At 38.9% G+C, this 22,498-nt stretch overlaps 1 protein-coding gene across 1 annotated transcript; it reads right to left on the minus strand.

Annotated features, from left to right (window-relative positions):
- Positions 1-12: 12 nt before the first annotated feature.
- Positions 13-21,011, minus strand: ANKRD40 (ankyrin repeat domain 40). The gene is made up of 5 exons (XM_058165740.1): positions 20,626-21,011; positions 16,537-16,685; positions 15,357-15,827; positions 12,152-12,333; positions 13-6,589 (listed from the first exon to the last, which is right to left on the minus strand). Exons 1-5 carry the CDS (start codon positions 20,757-20,759, stop codon positions 6,443-6,445), a joined length of 1,083 nt encoding a protein of 360 aa, XP_058021723.1. The 5' UTR covers positions 20,760-21,011; the 3' UTR covers positions 13-6,442.
- Between the last annotated feature and the right edge of the window lie 1,487 nt (positions 21,012-22,498).

Genomic DNA, 22,498 nt, shown 5'->3' on the forward strand with positions numbered 1-22,498 from the left:
TTAATTCAAAATTGAAATCTTAGCTGGGATTGTTAATCTTCCATAACAAAACTAGCATACAATTATTCCAATTAAAGATAAAGTTGAACCAATCATTTATGATGAAAAAAGCAACTGACTCATTTTATGGGCAATAACATTTTATTAACTATAAAAAGGATACAACCCAAAAGAAATAATATTAAACCTAAAACATGTAGGTAATTCTTTATTATAACCAGATTATTTATGTAATAATGCAGGAAGTCCTGATTCCCTTATATCCAGTGATGTCAAGAAAGGATTACTCAATAGATTAGATTAATATATTTGGTTAGCAAAGCTAATAAAATCATCTGTTATAAATTGCAGAAGTTACACAATATAAAAATATTTCTCAGAGTGCATAGAAAGATGTCAGCAATTGTGCATTATGTTCAAGTGACTTGAATGTATTTACTAAAACAATGATTTATTCAACAATATCCTAGATCTATGTTGATACCTGCTTATAAATGAGTAGCCTAATACATTTCCAACACTTTTCCAACACACAATAGAGCATTCGTAAGCACACCGATTCTATGCTGGGTTGTGTCCTCCCTCTTTCCATTACTTCTCCCTAAAATATGTTGAAATGTGTAAGTTGAATCTTTTATCTGAAAGGGCACATTTTTCTTCCCAGACTTTAAATTGCAGCCCTTAATGAACTCTGATTTTAATTGGGCATCTATGTGTTTTACACCTTCAAGGATTAAGTCCTAGGCCTTTTAAATTGCAACAGAAGGAGTCAGGTAAAACTAGTTTCTTTAAATCCTAATTAATATGCCTAGGCAAACTTGATCAATGGCAGTCTATATCCTTTCATTTATCTGTGATTTAGTAGGTCTAAATACTTGCAATTTAGTGATAGAATATGGCTTACTCTCCCACATTTAGGCTATGTCACAAAATGGCTCTATTGCCCTCAATTATGTCATTGATATAACATGTTTTGTGTTTTAAGAGAATGGCAGGGGCTCTAAACTCAATTGGTATTGAATATGTCAGTGTATTAGGTTCTAAATTAGGTAGATGGATATTTAAGCTGACAAAATATCTAAAGAGACATCTTTGTTTATTGAATCAAGACTCAGGAACACTTACATGAGAAGCTGTAACCTTGCAACAACACTGCTCTAGGCAAACATGAATTGAAGGATATTTCAGCTATGCACCTTTGGTGGCTGTCACTGATTGTCATAAATCAATTGGCTTTCTCTGTGGAGCTGCAAACTCCAGTTCCTAGGAGAAACTAGGACCCTGCTAGTGTTTAAATTACAACCTATTCCGAAGTTAACTATGGATCTCGTTCAATCAGGCTTCTCTCTGAAGCATGTAGAAATTCAGATCATTCCAGAAGTTTTATTATTTATTGAATTTATGTGCCAGCTGTCTCATCCAGAAATTACTCTGGGTGGCTTACAAACATTAAAACTAGTATATATTAAAATAATAAAACAATAAATAACAAAAAATAAATACCATTAAAATACAAGGAGAGGAATAGGAAGTACTCAAGGAGAGAGAGAGGGGGCTTCCTAATCCAATAGCCACCTCCAGAATGGTTCCCCCCACCTTGGAGCCCCAGGCCAATTAGCAGAGCTAGGTCTTCAGGCCCTTACAGAAGGTTAAAAGGGTGGATGCAGATCTCACCTCTGGAGGTACAATTTCCAAAGGGCAAGAGCTTCAGAAGAAAAAGCTCTTCTCCTAGACCCCATCAGGTGTGACCAATGTTCTTTCTGTCCCATAATTGGGCTTGAATCCTGATTGGAAGGGGTCCAGATAACCCATTTCATGCAGGATCCTCTGAAGTTGCCAAGCAACCACCTTCTCTAAAGAGGGAAGATTGGAAACTAGATGAAAATTGTCCAGGCAGGTGGGATCAAGAGATGATATTTTTAGAAGAGGGCAAATCAGGACTTCCAGGATTGGCCTAAGCGGAATGTCCCCTCCTGCAGTGAAGAATTAATCACTGCCTGAACCCACCTGGCAGTCACCACCCTGGAGGCTTTCCACAACCAGGAGGTATGTGGATCTAATTGACTGGCAGTTGCACTGACAGCATTGAGGATCCTGTCCACTTCACCAGGTCCAACGGGACTGGAACTGTTCCCAGATAACTGCTTTCCAAGCATCTAGCGCAATGCATGGGTTCTACCTGAGAATTAATGAGCAACTTTGTCTGTAAAGTGTTGAACAAATGAGCCTTAAGATGAATATCTGAACCCCCTTGGCCCAGGAGGAACTGGGTGATCTTGAACAGGGCTATCAGGCAATGCTCTGAGGACGCCATAAGAGCAGGGAAATGATTCATAACTTTTACTGCCAGGAGAAAGGCCTCAATGGCAGCTATAAGTAGTAGTCACAGTCATCCCTTGCCTTCCTTCAGCAGTGTTCTAGGTATCTTTTAATTCTTTTCAAAACCTGCAGCCCCTCCAATAAAACAGAAGGAGGGGTGGGAGTGAAGGGTTGAAAGAGAGTACACGGGCACCATCTGGTTTAAAGCCTTGGTCGTCCTTTGATTCCAGAACGTTACCAGAGCTTCGGCAGGACTGTGCAGCAAAGCCCTTGAGATATCCACCAGATACTTCTGGAATCCATTCAGGTCCATCAATCGCAGGGGGAGGACTGCTTGAATGGATCCCACCTCCCTGCGGAGGGAGGGCGGCATAAGAGAATCTCAGGAACACCAAGGCATGGTTGGACCATGACAAGGGGGAAAAAGACAGGTTTCCCCACCAGGTCATAGGTTGTCATTGCTCCAACTTGAAAATCATATCCGGTATATGGCTGCTGTCCTGAGCCAGACCTGAGATGATCTGGGATAGACCCATGGGTACCATGGTAGTTATGAACTCCTGGGCCGCTTCTGGGACCAAAACCAGGGATAAAAGATTGAAGTTCTCCAGGATCATAAGTCTGGGGAACTCCACTGCCAGTCCCAAGATGGCCTCCAGCAGCTCAAGCAGGGAGGTTGCTATGCAACAGGGAGACTGGTACAGTAGCAACACTCCAAACTGAGATTGTGAGCCCAGCTTCAGGTACTGGGTCACATAGCCAGAAACCTGGGGAGCAAGGCTCCTGAAGAGCAAGACAGATTCTCAGATGATCACTATGACCCTACCTCCCTGGTCCTGGGGTCTTAGCTGGGGCAAAGCCCTAAACTCTATTTAAATGGCTTAGCTGTTAAATCTTTTAATAAAAAAAAAGATTACCTACATGTTTTTTTCCATTTTAATATATATCAAGCTGGCATTCCAAATATTGTTAATTACCTTTAATCTTAAGCAAACCATGTTTTCCTACTTTCTCTTTAAAAATTTCTAGCCTACACTTCCATTATTAGAGCAATCCCAAAAGGAGTTTGAGATTTAAAATCAAATCCTGTTTAATAGACTGATTGTTTATCAACTTTAAGCTGCCTTTATAAAAGACCTCTCGGATTTTAAAGATAAAATCAATCATCAAATTTTATCATGTGATTCGTGCCATTTTGACGTGCCATTTTGAGATGGGCAATATTTGGGAAAGCTGAAAATTCTGCATCCCCCACTTATGATTTTGTACAGCTTTTTAAGGATTTGGGGGCAATCTTAAGAATGAAAATGGGCTTCCTTATCTCGTTCATATTTTGAAGGAAGAAAAAACTTTTGTCACTGAAGTGAGATCAGTTTTGCTAAGAAGGCAATGTGGTCTCAGTGATGGGGAAAGGAACGTTCAACCTATGGATTACCTATCCTTTTAAGCCCGATCTTAAACAGATCACATGACCAATATGGGGGTCACTGAAGGTAAATGATGCTTTTTCATCAATATGTTTGTCAAAAGCATGAGAGGAGGGGATGAAAATGTAGAAATCAACAACGGAATTCAACTTCTCTAAAAACTCTTGCCCAGGATAGGGAAAAGTCTTAAGCTACTGCTAGAGAAACTATCTTTCTCCCCTAGCAAATCAAGCTGAATAATATAGAGCCTCTTCATAACGAACTGGCAAACGTAGAACATAGAATCATAGAGCTGGAAAGGACTTCAGAGGTTCTTCTACCATCCTGGTCAAATGGCTATCCAGTCTAATTTTGGAAACCTCCAGTGATGGAGCACTGATACAGTCTATAAATAAGCTATTTGAGAAAACGTACCTAAGGACAAATAAGAGCTCTCCTTTCCAGATTGTTCCTTATAGGATCCAAAGGGGGAAAAGTGACACAGAACACATTTTTGACACTGTAGGTTCCAAGAACTGATTCTATAAAATATATTCAATCAGTTTCACCAGCAGGTTAAATTCAGGCAGAGGTAAATAAGCAATGACCACAGAACAGAGGGCTAGACCTTCCAGCTCTCCACTTAACGGAAAAAACCTAGATCCTCAAAAGTTCTTTCTGGCTCTACTTCCCCAAAATCAATGAGGAGAACAGACAAGATCTAAGAATCTCTACCTTCTCCCCTCCAAGGCACTCTTCCTCCCCACTCCTTTTTTAAGGTAACATGGAGAGGATAGAAACTGGAAAACTCAGCACGAGGAGACGACCAAATTTAATCCTGTAGAGCATACAGTGTAACTCTTCCTACTATGAAGACATGGACTGAATTATGGTAGTTTTCCAAATTCATTATTTAAAGCCTGTCAAATATAATCACAACTCAGGACTTGGATTGGCAATTCTGACATTTGTTTTTTTCCATTGAGTATTCTAAAAACGTTATACAGGTCACTTCTTTCAGGTCTGACTTAATTCTCTAGTACTGGGTCAGTCTTTTTTTTTCTCCAGACACCAATGGCTTAAATTTAAGTTCACAGCACTTGTGCACACATTCCTAAATCTGTAGACAAGGAACACTGACAACTGGCAACTGAAATTAGCAACTATATACACCTGTTAAATCCTAACTGCCCAGGTAGCTTTATAATCCATCTATATTATAGCATGTAGTCATTGGACTACAAATAAATGAATTGATATTAATCCACCAGCCACACAGAATCCTAAAACTAGGTTAATAATTTATTCTTAATAGTAGTACTGCATCCCATGCTTTTTCATACTGTTTTTTTTTCTGGGATTTGGCATCAAAATATTATTACAGAACTTGAACTAGCAAGATGATGAAAAGTTTAGACATGCTTATATGAAAATGCAAGCAACACTGTCAAAAATGCATAGAAATTCCAAGATGTATTATTTATCTTGATATTAAAATATTTCTGCTATCTAAGATGCTACAAGCTTTCCTTTAAATAAGTAACAGTTTTAAAGAACCTGAGGATAAATAGGGTAAAAATTAGAGGCAGAAGGAACTTGTGCTAATTTCATCTTGGAACCAGGCTACCAAGTAGACATCCTGATTGCACCTCAGGAAAATGCTCAAGGTTGAATAGACAAAAGAAAAGCAAAGAAGGAAAGTCAGTCCAAACAGTACCAAACATTCTGCATTATTTACTGCTAAGCAGTTCTTGGTTATACTCACATACACAGAGTTTTGGTTAACACTATCTTTAAAGTCTGGATTAATACAGTAAAGTATATTTTCTAATATTTTATCTGAGCACCATTTCGAAGAAATCACAGCTGATTTAGCTACTTGGCTAGATTTTTAAACCAGTCAATGTGCTTCTTTCTGAAATACAGATTTTCCTAAGAACATTGGCAGCACTGTATCAACAAGTGGAAGGAACCACTTCCTTAATTTCTAAATTGTACAGCCTCTGTCTCTTACAGAAGCGCTTCGATGCTTTACCCCAGGCAGGATCAGTAAAGGTAACAAAATAGGTTTTTCTCTGGGATCACAAAATTAGCTGCTCCTCTTGCCATCAGCACTGGCAAGACACACCTCACTTACAGTATATATTTGCAAGGCGTTGCTGCCAAAAATATGTAAGTGTGCATTAGTGAGATTACTGTAAAATTAATCTCGATTCAATAGGCCACTGTCCAAAAGTCCAAATCTCTCCTTGCTCCTTCCTGTAAAATTCTCTGTTTCTCAAGTTGCACGTTCAGATCTACTTGGACAACTAACTGCATTTGAAATATCTTGTTACCAGCATTAAACGCATTACATATTCAGTCTTTCAATGTACTATGCCTCCTTTTTACTAGTAGCAATTATTAGAACAATTAATTTATTTCCCTGAGAACTTTTATTTTGTTGTACTCCAAGAAGAAACAATTTCCTATTAAGAAAGATCATTCATGGGTTAGGGTATTCCACTTGTCAGTTTATGAAATGCAAGTATGATATCATCACCTTTAGCATATTAAATTAAAAACAAGTCCAATTGTTTCAACTGACCTTGTTTTCAAAGATATATGCTCAGCCGTTTAATGATACTTTCCACGGTACAGGAGTAGTTAATGATATAGCCCTTAGAGCGTTCTAGGTTTAATAGTTAAATACTAGAATGAAACTTTTAATTCAATATTTAGTAAGTTAGTTTTGATGCTTTCTTGTTATAACAAGGCCTTTCGGTCAGTGCTGGTGCGGCATTTTTAAACATAAAGTCATTATCACTCATCATTAGAACAAGCTCCAGTTCTTGGAAATCTTGAAGCCTTGAGATGTCTTTGTCCTTAAAGAAATAAACAGAGAAAATTATTTATTTATTTATTTATTTATTTTTCAAATTTATATACCGCCCTATCTCCCTAAGGACTCAGGGCGGTTCACAGGCAGTTAAAATACATATAAATACAGATTAAAAACAATTAAAAAACTTATTCTATTGCCCGAAATTTAAAATAGTATAAATAATAAAACCCCTTAAAACCCATAACTTTAAAATCTAATCCAGTCCCGCGCAGATAAATAAGTGTGTTTTAAGCTCGCGACGAAAGGTTCGGAGGTCCGGAAGGTGGCGAAGTCCTGAGGGAGTTCGCTCCAGAGGTGGGAGCCCCACAGAGAAGGCCCTTCCTGGGTGTCGCCAGACGGCACTGCCTAGCTGACGGCACCCTGAGGAGTCCCTCTGTGAGAGCGCACGGTCGGTGAGAGGTATTTGGTAGCAGTAGGCGGTCCCGTAAATAGCCCGGCCCTATGCCATGGAGCGCTTTAAAGATTGTCACCAGCACCTTGAAGCGCACCCGGAAGGCCACAGGTAGCCAGTGCAGTCTGCGCAGGATAGGTGTAACACGGGAGCCATGAGGGGCTCCTCTATCACCCGCGCAGCTGCATTCTGAACTAACTGAGCCTCCGGATGCCCCTCAAGGGAGCCCCATGTAGAGAGCATTGCAGTAATCCAGGCGAGACGTCACGAGGGCGTGAGTGACCGTGCATAAGGCATCCCGGTTCAGAAAGGCGCAACTGGCGCACCAGGCGAACCTGGTGGAAAGCTCTCCTGGAGACGGCCACAAATGATCTTCAAAAGACAGCCGCTCATCCAGGAGAACGCCCAGATTGCGCACTCTCCATCGGGGCCAGTGACTCGCCCCAATAGTCAGCCGAGGACTCAGCTGACTGTACCGGGATGCCGCATCCACAGCCACTCTGTCTTGGAAGGATTGAGCTTGAGCCTGTTTCTCCCCATCCAGACCCGTACGGCTTCCAAACACCGGGACAGCACTGATAGCTTCATTGGGGTGGCCCGTGTGGAGAAGTACAGCTGGGTGTCATCAGCGACAGCTGGTACCTCACACCAAGCCACTGATGATCTCACCCAGCGGTTTACATAGATGTTGAACAGAAGGCGAGAATCGACCCCGCGGCACCCCACAAGTGAGGCGCCCGGGCCGACCTCTGCCCCTGTCAACACCGTCTGTGACTGGTCGGAGAGATAGGAGGAGAACCACCGATAAACGGTGCCTCCCACTCCCAATCCCTCCAACCGCGCAGCAGGATACCATGGTCGATGGTATCAAAAGCCGCTGAGAGGTCTAATAGGACCAGGACAGAGGAACAACCTCATCCCTGGCCCTCCAGAGATCATCCACCAACGCGACCAAAGCCGCCTCCGTGCTGTAGCCGGGCCGGAAACCGACTGGAACGGGTCTAGATAGACAGTTTCATCCAGGTGCAGGGGAAACTGATATGCCACCATATTTCTACAACCTTCGCCGGCGAAGGTTGGAGACCGGACGATAATTACCTAAGACAGCCGGGTCCAGGAGGGCTTCTTGAGGAGGGGTTTCACCACCGCCTCTTTCAAGGCGGCCGGAAAGACTCCTCCAACAAGGAGGCACTGAATCGCCTGAGCCAGCCTCGTGTCACCTCCTGAGTGGCCAGCACCAGCCAGGAGGGGCACGGGTCCAGTAAACACGCAGGCATTCAGCCTACCCAACAACCTGTCCATGTCCTCGGAGCCACAGGGTCAAACTCATCCCAGAAAATGTCACCAAGACCACCCTCAGACGCCTCATCTGAATCGCCGCAATTTTGGTCTAGACCGCCTCAAGCTGAACGATTTTATCGTATAGATAACCGTTAAACTCCTCAGCACGTCCCTGCAACGGGTCATCCCGCTCCCCCTGGTGAAGGAGGGAACGGGTCACCCGAAACAGGGCGGCTGGGCGGTTATCTGCCGACGCAATGAGGGAGAAGGCGTAGCAACGCCTCGCTTCCCTCAGTGCCACTAGGTAGGTCCTAGTATAGGACCTAACTAGTGTCCGATCAGCCTCTAAACGGCCAGACCTCCAGGAGCTCTCTAGGCGTCTTCTCCGGCGTTTCATCCCTCTCAGCTCCTCGGAGAACCAAGGAGCCGGTTGGGATCTGCGCCGGGTCAGAGGCCGCAGAGGCACGACACGGTCTAAATTAGAAGCAATGCCTAGAGTTACTCCAAGGCACACAGTATCAAAACATCTGACCATCTTTTTCATGATCTGCTTGGTTGGAACAGATATTTTGCCCCTCTTTAAACTCTTTTAATTCTGCTGTTGTTCTTAATTAGATTTTTAATTATACTTCTGTGTATAATTAAAGAGGCTTAATTTTTATTTTAATTGTAAAATTATAAATCTCTGCGAGTCTTGTTGGAGTGCAGCAATCTAGAACAGTGGTTATCAATCTCTGCTTCAACAACCCCCTTTAAATACCTTTTGTGGTCAGGGACCATGGCCACAGACCCCCAAGACTTAAGATTTAAATCATACATTTCTTCAGGCCTTCGCAGACCCCCTATGACAACACTGCAGCCCACCCCCAGGGCTCCACAGACCACAGATAACCACTGATCTAGAACAATATTAAATAATTAGAAAAACATTGCTTGTTGCTTTCTTCTTTCCGTCCCCTTCTCCTTTTGCAAGTCTGTGAACTAGATGTTTCCAATTTTTAGGATATGTGCAGTTTTTGTGATAAGTTTTAGGTTCTTTATAAATACAAAGATTAGGTCTTTAGGAATTTGCCGTTAGATCTTCCTGAAATCAATATGAAAAGCTTAATTGTGATTAAATGAATATCTACGAAGTTTTCAGCAAAATTAATTTGGAGTCAAACAAATGGGAAACTTAACCTATGGTATAAGTTTAATAAGAGTTCGAAAGAAATAACTGAAGCAAGGTTTTGGTGGTAAAGCATTAGAATGTAACCAAAAAAGGATAGTTATGCGGATATGCACTAGTTATTGTGAATGCCTTTGGGGCTCAGTTTCAGCTCTTTGATATGTTGTTCTTACAAGTTATGAGCTTTATCTAGAAATAGATCTTGCAAAATCTATAAAAGAGCCCTGTACTGTAAATATCACCATGTACAATAACTCCAGCTACTGCTGAAGGACATTTCTTTAAAAGGTGTGTGCACTGTATACAGCTTAGTCTGCACTGAGTAATGGACAACGCAGAACAAACATCATTATTATTCACATTCAATATTTCTCCCATGTCTGCTAATTTTTCAGCATTTGCACATGTCAGTCTGGGAATAATTGCTCAGAATTTTCATGCCCTCAGGTTGCAGCATTTCACATATCCACAAATCCCTTATACAGTTCACTGAAAATAAAACAGAGCTTGAGCAGAGCAAAAGAGTGTAATATTGATGCCTAACAAATCCACTCATAAAAAAAGGAATGTTTACTGAGACTGCATCCCAATCTTTCAGCTTTCAGTAACTTTTATGGGAGAATTCCATTTCTAGACTTTATAAACTGAGGTTCTATGTATATCAACAGTGACATTTGGTATTATCACCAAACATTATGAACTCCAAAGTGACCAGTGATCACTAAGGAAGAAATTAGGTTTATGAGTAATCCATTACATTGGTATTTAATTAATCCATTTTTGTGTAGGAAATGTCTCACTACATGCAATTAATTAGGCAATCTTTGACATACTGATTTATTTTTCATGGCAGCAACTATCTATAAAATTCAACTTTAGGTTCCTTGTAATGACAAAGTGCAGTGTTATCTATCAGTGTTATCTAGACTGACAAAAAGTCCAGTAAGAGTAGTCCTATACAAGTAGTTAATGACTTACAACCAGTTGTTTTAATGACCATTCACAATCATACCAGCTTCAGAACAGGTGGTTTTCCTTCCATAAAAGCATTCAGAATGGGTGCTTCACAGCTCATAACACTTCTAGCCATTGCAAAATGTCACACCAGCCCCTCCTTTCCGTCACAAAACCACATTTTGAGTGTTCGGCAACCTATTCACATTTAGGACCAGTTGTCAAATGGCCTGCAATCATGTGATTGTCATTTGCAATCTTCTCTGCCAGCTTCCCTAGCAAAACAATCGGGAAGCAGGCAGGGAAAGTTACGAGCATAAGGAACAGTGGATTTAAGGTTCATTCTCCCAGAACGCCAAAGAATTAACACGCCTCTCTGTGCAGGGACGGGATATAGTCTCATGCACTGGAGGAACAGAGCACAAATCTGGTGAAAATGTTAGCTAATGCCATTATTCTGGAAGACTCAGAATGCTGGGGTTCACTAGAATTTTCCCTTCCGGAAGTGCAGAGGTGAGAGCATTCACCAAAGCACTAGCTTTCCAGAACAATGGCATTTCACCAGCATTTTTGTCAGATTTGAGGTCCATTCCTTCAGCAGACTGCAATTTCCTCACCCTCCTTCATCCCAATGAAAGAACCGATCTTAAATCTATCAAAAATGTTAGTGAATGTGTTTCATTCTGAAGGCTCAGAATTCTGGCATTCATTAGAAGGGAAAATGTCAGTAAATGCTATAATTTGAAAAGCTCAGAAAACTAACTTCTCCTAGCATCTGAGCAAATGCCATCATTCTTTTATTTTATTTTATTTTATTTTATTTTATTTTATTTTGAATGAAATGCCATCATCTTACCCTCATGAACTTCTCATGATCTGTGGTGGCGCAGTGGTTAGAATGCAGTACTGCAGGCTACTTCTGCTGACTGCTGGCTGACTGCAATTTGGCAGTTCGAATCTCACCAGGCTCAAAGTTGACTCAGCCTTCCAGGGTCGGTAAAACGAGGACCCAGATTGTTGGGGACAATATGCTGACTCTGTAAACCGCCTAGGGAGGGCTGTGAAGCACTGTGAAGCGGTATATAAGTCTAAGTGCTATTGCTATCGCTATGATCGTTCCCCTGTGAGCAAGGAGAAACCAGATCTCTCAGGTGTGATTGGAGGCCTAGGTCCTCTCCCCCTTCACCATCCCTGGGAAGCCGGGGCTCTCTCCTGCACACTCTGTTTAACAACCTGCCTGGTCACTTAATGACCGCAACAGGGAGAGTCAGGATTGTGGTTGCTGAGCAAAGTGATCATGTAGCATCCTATTTAACAACCACTTCACTCAACAATCAAATTCTGGGCCCTGCTGTGGTCGTAAGTGGAGGACTACTTGCACTTATATTATTGAAAAGATATCAATAAATAAATAATTCAGAAAGATTTCCCCTCACATAAAGGAGGAATCAAAATGCTGTACCGATTCATACATTCAGATTCAGGTATATATTCAATGTAGCCCTAAATATATAACAAAGGCTGCCAAATGAGAGTCACTAAGTGAAATGCAGCCCTCCAGCTAGACGTGCTGGCTAGACGAGTCAAATGCTTCTAGGTTTGTGCAATCCTCTTGAGATTTCTAAAGCAAGGCAGTTGTGAAACACTAAACAGACCAAAATGCTTATCTGCTGGACTGGACTGCATTTGACTTAAAAAGTCATAAATTCTCCAAGCCACTCATAAATAACGGAAATAAAACAAATTACCTTTCTTAACACTGTATTTGGAAGCTTCCTGATTTTCTCCACATGTTCGGGGTTAACACCCAATTCACAGCAGCTCACCCTAAGCAGTTCTTTGTATGTCAATTCTTGTCGATCCAATTCAATTTCAATGAAGTCATTCTCCTTCAGGGTACAATTCTGAATTCTGACCTTAAGTACCAGTTCTAATTAAAATACACAAACAGAAAGACTGTCGTTAGTATTTAGTAGTTAGGAGTAGTTAAAACATGTAGCAGTTTTCTCATTCTGGATTCCATTTTAACAATTTGCTCCATTTATTCTGACAAGGACATGCCAGTGAGATTCCCAAAACAATCCTACACCATAGAAAGCAGGCAGTGGGAATTTGTGACCCTCTAATGAACCCTCAATCCCTCACTTTTGGGTTATGTTGTGAATCAGCAACTTCTGAAAAAAAATCAGTTTCTCTAACTGGGGGGGAGGGGACAGCAGAGATTATATTTGTAGTACAGACAGTCCTCGACTTACAACACTTTGTTTAGTGACTGTTACAACGGCACTGAAAAAAGTAACTTATGATCATTTTTCACACTTACAACCGTTGCAGCATCCCCTTGGTCATCTGATCAGAATTTGGATGTTTGGCCACTGACTCATATTTATGACGGTTGCAGTGTCCTGGGGTCATCTGAACAGCTTTTGTGACTTTCTAACACGCAAAGTCAATGGGGAAGCCAGATTCACTTAACAACAGTGTTACTAACTTAACAATGGCAATGATTCACTTAATTGTGGCTAGAAAGGTCGTAAATTGGGGCAAAACTCACTTAACAAACGTCTCATTTAACAACATAAATTTTGGGCTCAGTTGTGGTCGTTAAGTTGAGGACTACCTATAATAACATCTATGGTGTAAAACCAAGCATTGATCATGATGTAAAAGTAAATCTGATGCTTACAGTTGGCCCAATTCATGGATTAACATTTGATGGGTTATCGTGGGAGCAATGGGAGCCCATATCTCACAGAAGGAAATGTGGCTCTTACAAGGATAGTGCTTGACAAGCATTACTGTGGGGTGGGAGTGGGGGTGAATCATTCCTTTGATTGTTAGGTCTAACTCCGTTCTTAGTAGAAAAAAGGTTGCACTTCAGAAATGTGACTCAAATTTAAACAACAATAATAAAGACTTGTGAGCTTTGCTCTTTGGAGAAATGGAAAATCACTGCAATGAATCATTGGCACCTTGACAGTCTTCAATTTAGAAGTTGGCCATAAATGTTTTATTAAAAGCCCTGAAAATGGAGTTCCTACCGAGGATGATAGCTATCTTAAATGAACAGCATTTAATACCAACATCTTATCTATCAAATGCACAATAGTACAAGTGGTTATCTTCGATAATAAAAATCATGTCACATTCGTGCTCAGACTTTAGAATGGGCTTCCCAAAGAGATTTAATTTTAACTCAAACTTTTTTCAGTACTAGCTTTTTATAAAATTGTATTGCTTGTATAAGTTTTGTAAAGAAACCTGGATTTTAATATTACATTTTTAAATGTTTTAATTATTGTAAATCTTGTAGCACGATATAAAAAAAAGGAAGCTAAAATATTTTATAAACTAAATCCAGTTTCCCCCCTTTGTCCCAGGCTACCTGTCGGGAACAGATTTTAGATTAAGGATATTTAAAAGCAATAAACTGGATTCCTTTTTTCCTTTCTGATATGAGATCCAATTCATAAATAAATTGCTATAGTGCAACAATTAAAGAATCTGATTGTGACTGGGAAGGCCCAGATTCAAATCACCCTTAGTGATGTATATTCAATGGATGACTTGGAGGTTAATCACTCCCTCTCAGTCCAAACTGCCTCCCAGAATTGCTATTATAGGAATAAAATAAAGGGATCTCCTCACAGTAGCTGCTATAACCTTTTGTAGCAGGTAAATGAAAAAATAAACTTTAAATAAATATAAACAAATATATTTCAACCTTCTATCAGGAATGCATCCAGCAAAAATTACTACTGCCATTTTTTTTTAAAAGTACGGTTTATTTTTTTTGACCAAAAACCAGGGGCATGCATTGAAATGACAAAAGCAATAAAATACAGTAAATAGCACTCCATAAATACACTTTGATTAATTTGGGAGGTCCAGAACCAATTCTGATAAGTACCTGAAGAGTGACATCTCATGCTAAAAGAAGATTACATTAAAGCAGGGGTCTCCAACCTTGGTCCCTTTAAGATTGTGAACTTCAACTCCCAGAGTTCCTTAGCCAGCTTTGCGTGTCCTACTTGGAGGAACAGAGAGCTGATGAGCATAGTATTCTGGGAGTTGAAGTGCTCCAGGCTTAAAGTTGCCAAGGTTGGAGACCCCTGTTTCAAAGCAACCAGGCTAGCCTTGCAAAAACAATATATACAACTCGGGAGTAGGGCCAAAAGATGATTGGCTCCTCCCATAAGGCTTAAAACAGATCAGCAACAGCGTTTGGGCTTTGCCGGAAAACAATATTGGTAACTGCGTCTTCAGCTTCGTCTACATCTTGCATTTATTTTTGTGACTTCTGAACGTTCCAAGAAAGGCCTTTGGCAGTTTGCCTAATTGGACCAAAGTTTGTGATAGGACTGAGGAATTTGTGTTGGGAGGAATTTGTGTTGGGAGAAATTTGTTTTAATTTAGCTGAACTACGCTGGGAATGAAGTAATTCTCAGCTGTTCGAATAAAGTTTGTTTGTTTTTGCACGGACTTAGTTTCCTACTACCTACTTGGGCCTGGGTCACAACAATGACAGATTCTGCTCATACGTGGCCTGTTCAGCGGGTTCCCAATCATACAAACAAAGCTCACGTACATATGGTTTTTTTTTTACTTTCTAAGCTCTTTCAAGCATCATGCTGAATATACGCAAAAATCAGTATTAGAAGCTGTGCGCATCACAATCTTCTTGCTTGTCACACACATTCAGATCAATATATGAATATATGAACAATTTTCTCAGCGTGTCACAAAAAAAAAAAAAAAAAAAGGAACCAGAAACTCTACTGGATTTTACTCACAGTTACCTAAAAGATCTTCTTACCCTGACTATAACAGCAGACAAAAAGCAGCAAAAGTTCCAAGTGAAGAATTTTTTTTGTACAGTTTTGTGAAATTGTGATAATGATGCCTGTACTTAAATTGTCTGGAAACCGTGCAATTTCTCTACATAAGAGTTACCTTGCATATTACTGAAGGGAATTGCTCCAGTAAAGAAGAAGGGCTGAAATGTTGGGAGAGCTCCTGTGTAAGGGCCACTGGACTGCTGGGTTTCTGGTTGTATAGATCCAGCTGGGGAACAGCGTGTCCTACTTTGAGGAACAGAGAGCTGATGAACATGGCCATTCTGAACAACAGGCTCCAGGCATTCTATAGCGATTGCCTTTGTCACATCTCCATCACATCCTACAGAAGCCTTTCCATGTGGCAATACTGCTGTGCTAGATGTTTGTACTGAAGACAAAGATATTGGAGTGTCCATATTGTGTTTTTGTAAAGGAGGAGAAAGTCTTCCATTCAAAGAGGAAGTTGAGGTGCTGGTAGTGCTGTTACTCATAGAGTTATACACATAAGGAAAAGGCGGGTTAGATAAATAATTTGGGATAATTGGCAAGTCTTTCTTCACATCCAAAAGTTCATCATCATCTTCCACTACAGAAAGAAAGAAAAAGGTTTGGTTACAATACGCACATAAAAACATACGTAGTTATTTATGTTTAGCCACAAAGGTTACGATATAATCAAATCCTTTTGAGAAAATATACAGCACACATAGTGTGTACTATATTTGTATGTAATACAGGGCTTCATTTTCAGCAAATTAAAATTCAGCAGTCTGATTCTTTTATTAAACACTTGAAAGGTTCAATTATAGGAAGTCCTTAACTTACGACCACAGCTGATCCCGAAATTTCCATTGCTAAGCAAGACAGTTAAGTGAATTTTGCCCCATTTTAAAACTTCCTTGCCACAATTACGTGAACTGCAGTTAACACCGCCGTTGTTAAGTGAATCTGGCTTCCCCATTGACTTTGCTTAGCAGAAGGTCACAAAAGGTGATCACATCACCTTATCAGAAATACTTATCAGTTGCCAAACTTCCAAATTTTGATCATGTGGTAGCGGGGAGGCTACAAAGGTCATAAGTTACTTTTTTCCATCCCATTGTAACTTAGAAGAATCAGTAAATGAATGATTGTAAGTTGAAGACTACCTGTAGCCATATTACTAATAATTCTAATTCAAGGTCACAAAATAAACAGACCCCAAGAGACCACTTAGGGTTTTAATAGAGATTCAAACAACCTCCTCAGCATTCTAATTTTCTATAATGTATAAGAACTGTCAAATTATATTTTACCTCCCAGCATCTTCCTAATTTCCCTTTTGGATGTTAACTGGAGTGCTTTTTCTTCTTTAACAGTGAGAATGTCTTTATCTGCGCCAGCCTCTAGAAGGTAGGCCACAACCTGGGCATGGTTTCGTTTACAGGCCCAGTGCAAGCAAGTCCTGTACAAGAAAAAGATACAGATTTATTGAGAAGTTTTATTAAGGGAAAAGGGAAGGACGACCACTTCCCTTCCACTAAGCAATTGTGACACAATTTAGATATCTTTATAGTGACACCTACTGGACAACCCTCAGAAAACAAAAAGACAGTGCTAGAAAGTCATGCTTTCAGCTTAGGTTTTCAAGTAGCAAGAATAATATATTTTTAAGTTTTCCAATATTTGAGGCACACACTCCTCATTTTCATCCCACCCCAAATGAAAATTAAAAGCACACTTCACCCCAGAAGGTTTGTTTTTATCTTGACCAATCAAAAAGTTACGGTAGTTCTGGTCACAATGTGAAACTTTCACATGTAAAGTTATATTTTGCCAATAAAACTCACTCATTAATTGGTCAAGGTGCAATTTTTTTTTCAGAATAGATATTTTCCTCAAAGCAATTCAATCATTCTCAGTTCAAAAATGTCAAATTATATTGGATAGCAAAATGTTATACTGCTGGGGGAAATTCCCTTTCCCAATTTAAATCTTCAATGTTTGAGCTAACTGCTAATATATATGTTGGTCTTATATAAAAATGTTTTAAAATAAAATGACTTTCTTTCAGCATTCTCTTTCCGTAATCTTTTTTCTAAAAGTATTTGGATTTAGAGGTTCTTCCATGAAAACCAGTACCTTACTAGTAGACACAGATGCTACTTCAGATAGACAATAGTTTGGAAACAAAAGGACATAATGACAATTTCTGTCAGTCTAATGCAACAATTCCTCCAGCAACTTTGCTCCCTTTCAATCAGCCTCCACAAAGACAAATAATTCTAATGGAACAAAACACCTGTGGCTCAGGACTGGATTGTGGGGTTCTTGGTGTTCTCTGAGCTTAGTTGTTTGCTTGCAGACATTTCGTTACCCAACCAGGTAATATCATCAATGCTAGTGTCTGTGAGGTTTGTATCCTGTTGATACACAGTACATACAGTAATTTACCTTTCGGTTCTAATACTATTTGATTGTTTCTGATCTGCTCTTGATGTATTGTAGTGTTATCCTTTTCATAGTTGGTGTTAATTGCACTATGGTGGGTTGAGTGGTCAGGCACTTTTTGATAAAAGTTGTTTGGGTATCCATTTTGTTAGAGGATTTGTTAAGGGTTTTTTTCCTTTTTCCTTTTTTTTTTTTTTGGTGTTCTGGGGTGCTGCAGTGCATTTGTACTAATTTAAATTCTTTAATTTTAATTTTAATTCTTACACAGTTCCTCCTGTAGGAAATTTGGCTGTTACTTTGGTAATGGAGCACTTGGTGAGTGCGGATTGTTTTTCTGATACTTGGCATTTCTAATTTGCCCTTTTTTCCTCTGCTGATGACAATATCCAGAAACAATATTGTTTTCTTCTTCCCTTCTGAATTTTATTCCTCGGAAGATATTGTTTCATATGTCTTCTCTAGCTGTTCCTTTATAATATGACAAAGGTGTTGTCTAAATACCTAATCCATACTTTTGGTTGTGGGTGTGAGAGTGCTAGCGTTTCTAGATGCTGCATTATAAGTCCTGAGAGTGGTGATTCCATAGGTGTTCGTCTGATTTGTTGGCATATTTGTCTATCAAACTGAAATTAAGTAGTGAGGTCATGATTCTAGGTATTTAAATCTTACTGTATTTGGCTAGGTCAGGTGTGTTGTGTAGTAGTGCTACCAGGGATATTTTCCCTAATTCTGGATATATGGGTGTAAAGAGTGCTATGACATAAAAAACATAACTTCAACTTCTATGTTTAAGTTTTTGGTTTTCCGGAGGCACTCTAGTGAGGAATTAATAGAATATCTGTTCCCTACTGTAGGCTGTTTAATAAGTTCTTTGGCTATGATAACCAATACAACTGGGCAAAGAGGTATATCCAGCTTGTATATTTTTGTGTGTACATAGACGAGTGAGTGGAGAGATCCATTGCTTTTCTTCTGCTACTGTTCTTCTTTTGACATCTGGCCTTTGAGGAAACTTTGAGCATTCTACATCAAGCTAAATCCAAAATAAATCAACCATATTTACACATCATTCCAAAGAAACAATAAAACGGCTAAGAAAAAAACTGGAACACACCCTCTTCAGCAGCCAACGCCTACATAAGCAGAAATTAACACCAGATAAAGAAGCAAGCAGAAAAAAAGACTCTGATCAAAGAACTACCAAATAGAAAACCACACCCCCACCAATAATGGCAGAGCAAGCTACTGTGTATAAACAGAAAGCAAACCCACGCACAGATGATGTTATCTAATTGGTTGATGAAACCTCTGCAAGCATACAACCAAGTTCAAAGAGCACAAGTAATTAGGTACCTTACATTTGGCTGATATAGCTGGTGCAATGGAATCACTGAGCTGAGACACAACAGAATGATCTTCTCTAATATCACCTTGTTATCCTGAAAAATTATTATTTCTTTCTCTATCATTTGTACACTTTGTCTTTTTGAAAGCTATGTCACATATATTCAATTCAACAAAATTAACAAAATAGTACTAAATGTCAGCCAGGAAGTGAACTTGCTAGACAAACACCTGTTTGAATAATTGAATGCAATTATTTCTGATCAAAACTTAACCCACTTTCTTGTTTACCATTACTGTATTTAAAGGGTTTTTTTGCTATTCAGCTAGCAAATGGTAAAATATAACCTAAGAACACTGTATATAAAAAGTTACAAATATAAGGTTACTGTTTCATAGCAATAGGGTTTCCTTTGAGACTACCAAAAATTTATATCAACTTTCATAAAACTCCAGATAAAACCATGTCTAACTAATTCTGTGTTTTGTAAGGAATTTGCAATGTTATCATTATTGTTAAATTATTAACAATTTCATATCAAAACTATTGTGCAAGGATCTAATTTTAAGAAACTCTAGGTAATGATATAAATGAAGATGATTAGCAACAAGATGGATGAACTTGATTGCAGTGGCAGGTTGAACATTTAAAGGGCCAAGTTGGGAACAGATCATCCTGGAAGACTATCAATACAGTTGCTAAAAGTTGATTTGATGGCACATAATCAATATATAAAGAATTACTTAACCTATCAAAATTTTCCAACACTTTTGATATGATCAAAATTATCTCGGAATGTTTTGTAACATATACAAATCTCCTTGTTCCTTCCTTTTCCACAACTATTTGGCAATATATTAGTAACACAGAACATTCTGAAATCAGTTCTCCATATTACAAAACAGTCACAATAAATGCAATGTATTAATTATATAAAAGACACAATGACCGAATATATACAGCAAAAATAGAATATATTATTTTCACATTTTCTAGCATCAAGATTTATTAAAATCAACAGAATATCAGATTCACCCGCAATACCTAACAATAGAAATCCTGACAGATTTATCTTTTAAAGTTAGGATTTGTTTTGTAAATCTAGATCTGAAACGTATCAGGCACTTCTAAAAAACTCAAAAATAATTTTAAGAGCATAAAATATACCTGAAAATATATTTTAAAATTTCTAACAATTACTTCATAGTTTTCCATAACTATGAAAATGTATAAATGATTGGATCTTACATATAACTCTTAAATAATAACAACCACAACAACCTATTATCAACAACAATCTAATATTCTTATATGGATTACAACCAAATGTAACAAACCAACTTAAATAGAATAAATTAAAACAATACTTAAATATAATATGCCAAATATAATAAACCATCAAAAGGCTTAATCGTTTTTTTTTCAATAAGTTATGCATATTTAACATGGCAAAGGTGACCAATAATAAAAATAACTTACTTTTAACAACTGAAACGAATTGGAGGAAGATACTTCCGAAATGTGTTTTTTTGAAGCAAGATTACCATAACATAATGTTTTAAAACAAGAACGGGAAACTTGTCAAGTAATTTACTGGTCAAATACTTACCAGCCGTTGATTTCATTCTGAGAGTTCACACTCGCTCCAAAATCCACCAATCGCCGAACTTCCTCAATATCCCCTAAAGCAGCAGCTTCTCTCAGTCTCTCTTGTAGCTCTTTTCCCTCTATTGCAGAAGTCATGTTATGAAATTCTCTCCCCAGTCAACCTTAGGATTATCAATTGCCTACTTAACTACTGTAGATGATGGACCATTTTATCACGCTAGTCAATCAGAGGTCGACCGAATCCGCCAGTCCCCAAAAAAGAAGAGTCGGGTTTTATTCTTTTAATTATAAACGCGTCGGCAGTTCTTTTCTAACTACTGCTCATAAATCAGCCCTGACACTTCTGAAGGCCATTTTCCCTAATTGCATAGTTAGACTAAGTCTCGGTCGTTTCTGCTTCCGTTTTCTCTGGGGGACTCTATTAAATGAGACAACAGCGACCTGCACATTTCGTTCCCACCAGTCGTCCGACGCATAGACCGTCGACACACAGCAAAAAGGAAAAGGGGGAAAAAAGGAAAGGAAATGGTTTAATTCTCCGTTGGAAAAACCGAATGATTGTTTAAAATATATCCACTTTGCCACAATCAATCCTGTATATTATTGGCAAAGCAGCTTTTGCAATTTTTGCTTTTACCAAGACAATAAATTGCTCGGCAGCTTCCATTTGATCTTTCACAAACTGCTTCCAGCAGTCTTAAATTGATACCGGGCAGACTGAAATGTAAAACAGATTGAATAAATTAGCAGAAAGCCACCTCTTTTGAAACAGTGTGGTAACCTTAAAAATACGTTTCCACCAACCTAGATACTGTAGTGAATCTTTCCGGAATTGTTTCCAATGCAATCAATAGAAGGAAGAAAATTGCAGCTCACAAAAAATTATCCTTTTGTTAGTCTAAAAGAGTGCACCCTGTTTTTTTGGACTTTTGCAAGCAGCACGATTTAGAATTCCCTTCTTTGTATTTTTGTTAATTGTAGATACTCCAATCTAATTTTAAATAGATATCCCCACAATTAGCATTTTGTGCATTCAGTTTTCGGTTTTTCAGAAAAGGATCACCCAGTTTTATTGCCATTGTAAGCCCAGAGCAAAGTAGGTAATTTTAGTGTGCCAAACTAAAATTTACCCAAAAATGTGATAAATTACCCAAAGTAAATTTACCCAAAGTAAATTACCCAAAGTTTACAATTGTGGGTAATATACCCAGGTTTGGGAAACACTGTTAAATGTTGTACCAGAAGACTAAAATTAATCATTATATGTCAGTCACTTATACTGCTGGGACTTCTTTCCCATAAATTCTTAAAAAGGTTATTAGCACACTAAAATTATCTTTAATTTTTTTTTCTTTGGATTATAGCACATAACCAATTACCCAATCACAACACAGGAATTTAAATAATGACTTAGTGATAAGTGGTTTTGGGTAATGAAGGAAAGTTTGAGAAGCACTAATCTAACATTTACTGTATAGTGAAGATGCAGTTTTTATATCATTCCCAAGCAATACAGGGACAGGCAAGGAAGCATTTTCTTGGTCAACTAAAGGGATGGGTATTAAAACCTACTTGAAAAACATTTTCTCTATTACAGAAAATTAAGTGTGCTTATTAGCATGTGTAGGAAGTTAGCACCCACCCCCCTCCTAGAAGAATCAAATATTTTAGAAAATATTTAAAAGGCAGAATATATTTCCCTGGATGAGAAATGGAGAAACATGTTTTAAAGAGGAAGCAGCTTCCTGACTCCCCCTACCTTTGTCAATGGGTCAGAGACAGAAACTCCCCCCACCACCTTTGTCAATGGGTCAGAGGTAGAAACTCATTCTCCCCACCTTTGTCAAAGGGCCATCATCTGCAACATAATAGGA

The sequence above is a fragment of the Ahaetulla prasina genome, chromosome 2 (assembly GCF_028640845.1).
Source record: "Ahaetulla prasina isolate Xishuangbanna chromosome 2, ASM2864084v1, whole genome shotgun sequence".
Lineage (NCBI taxonomy): Eukaryota > Metazoa > Chordata > Lepidosauria > Squamata > Colubridae > Ahaetulla > Ahaetulla prasina.

What these genes read in the sequence shown, in the direction of transcription:
- ANKRD40 (XM_058165740.1), bottom strand. Translation starts at nt 20,759, where the DNA reads ATGACTTCTGCAATAGAGGGAAAAGAGCTACAAGAGAGACTGAGAGAA. An exon ending in CAGAATGAAATCAACGGCTG is followed by an intron (nt 16,686 to 20,625) that starts GTAAGTATTTGA and finishes TTTCTTGTACAG; the next exon opens with GACTTGCTTGCACTGGGCCT. An exon ending in AATTAGGAAGATGCTGGGAG is followed by an intron (nt 15,828 to 16,536) that starts GTAAAATATAAT and finishes TTCTTTCTGTAG; the next exon opens with TGGAAGATGATGATGAACTT.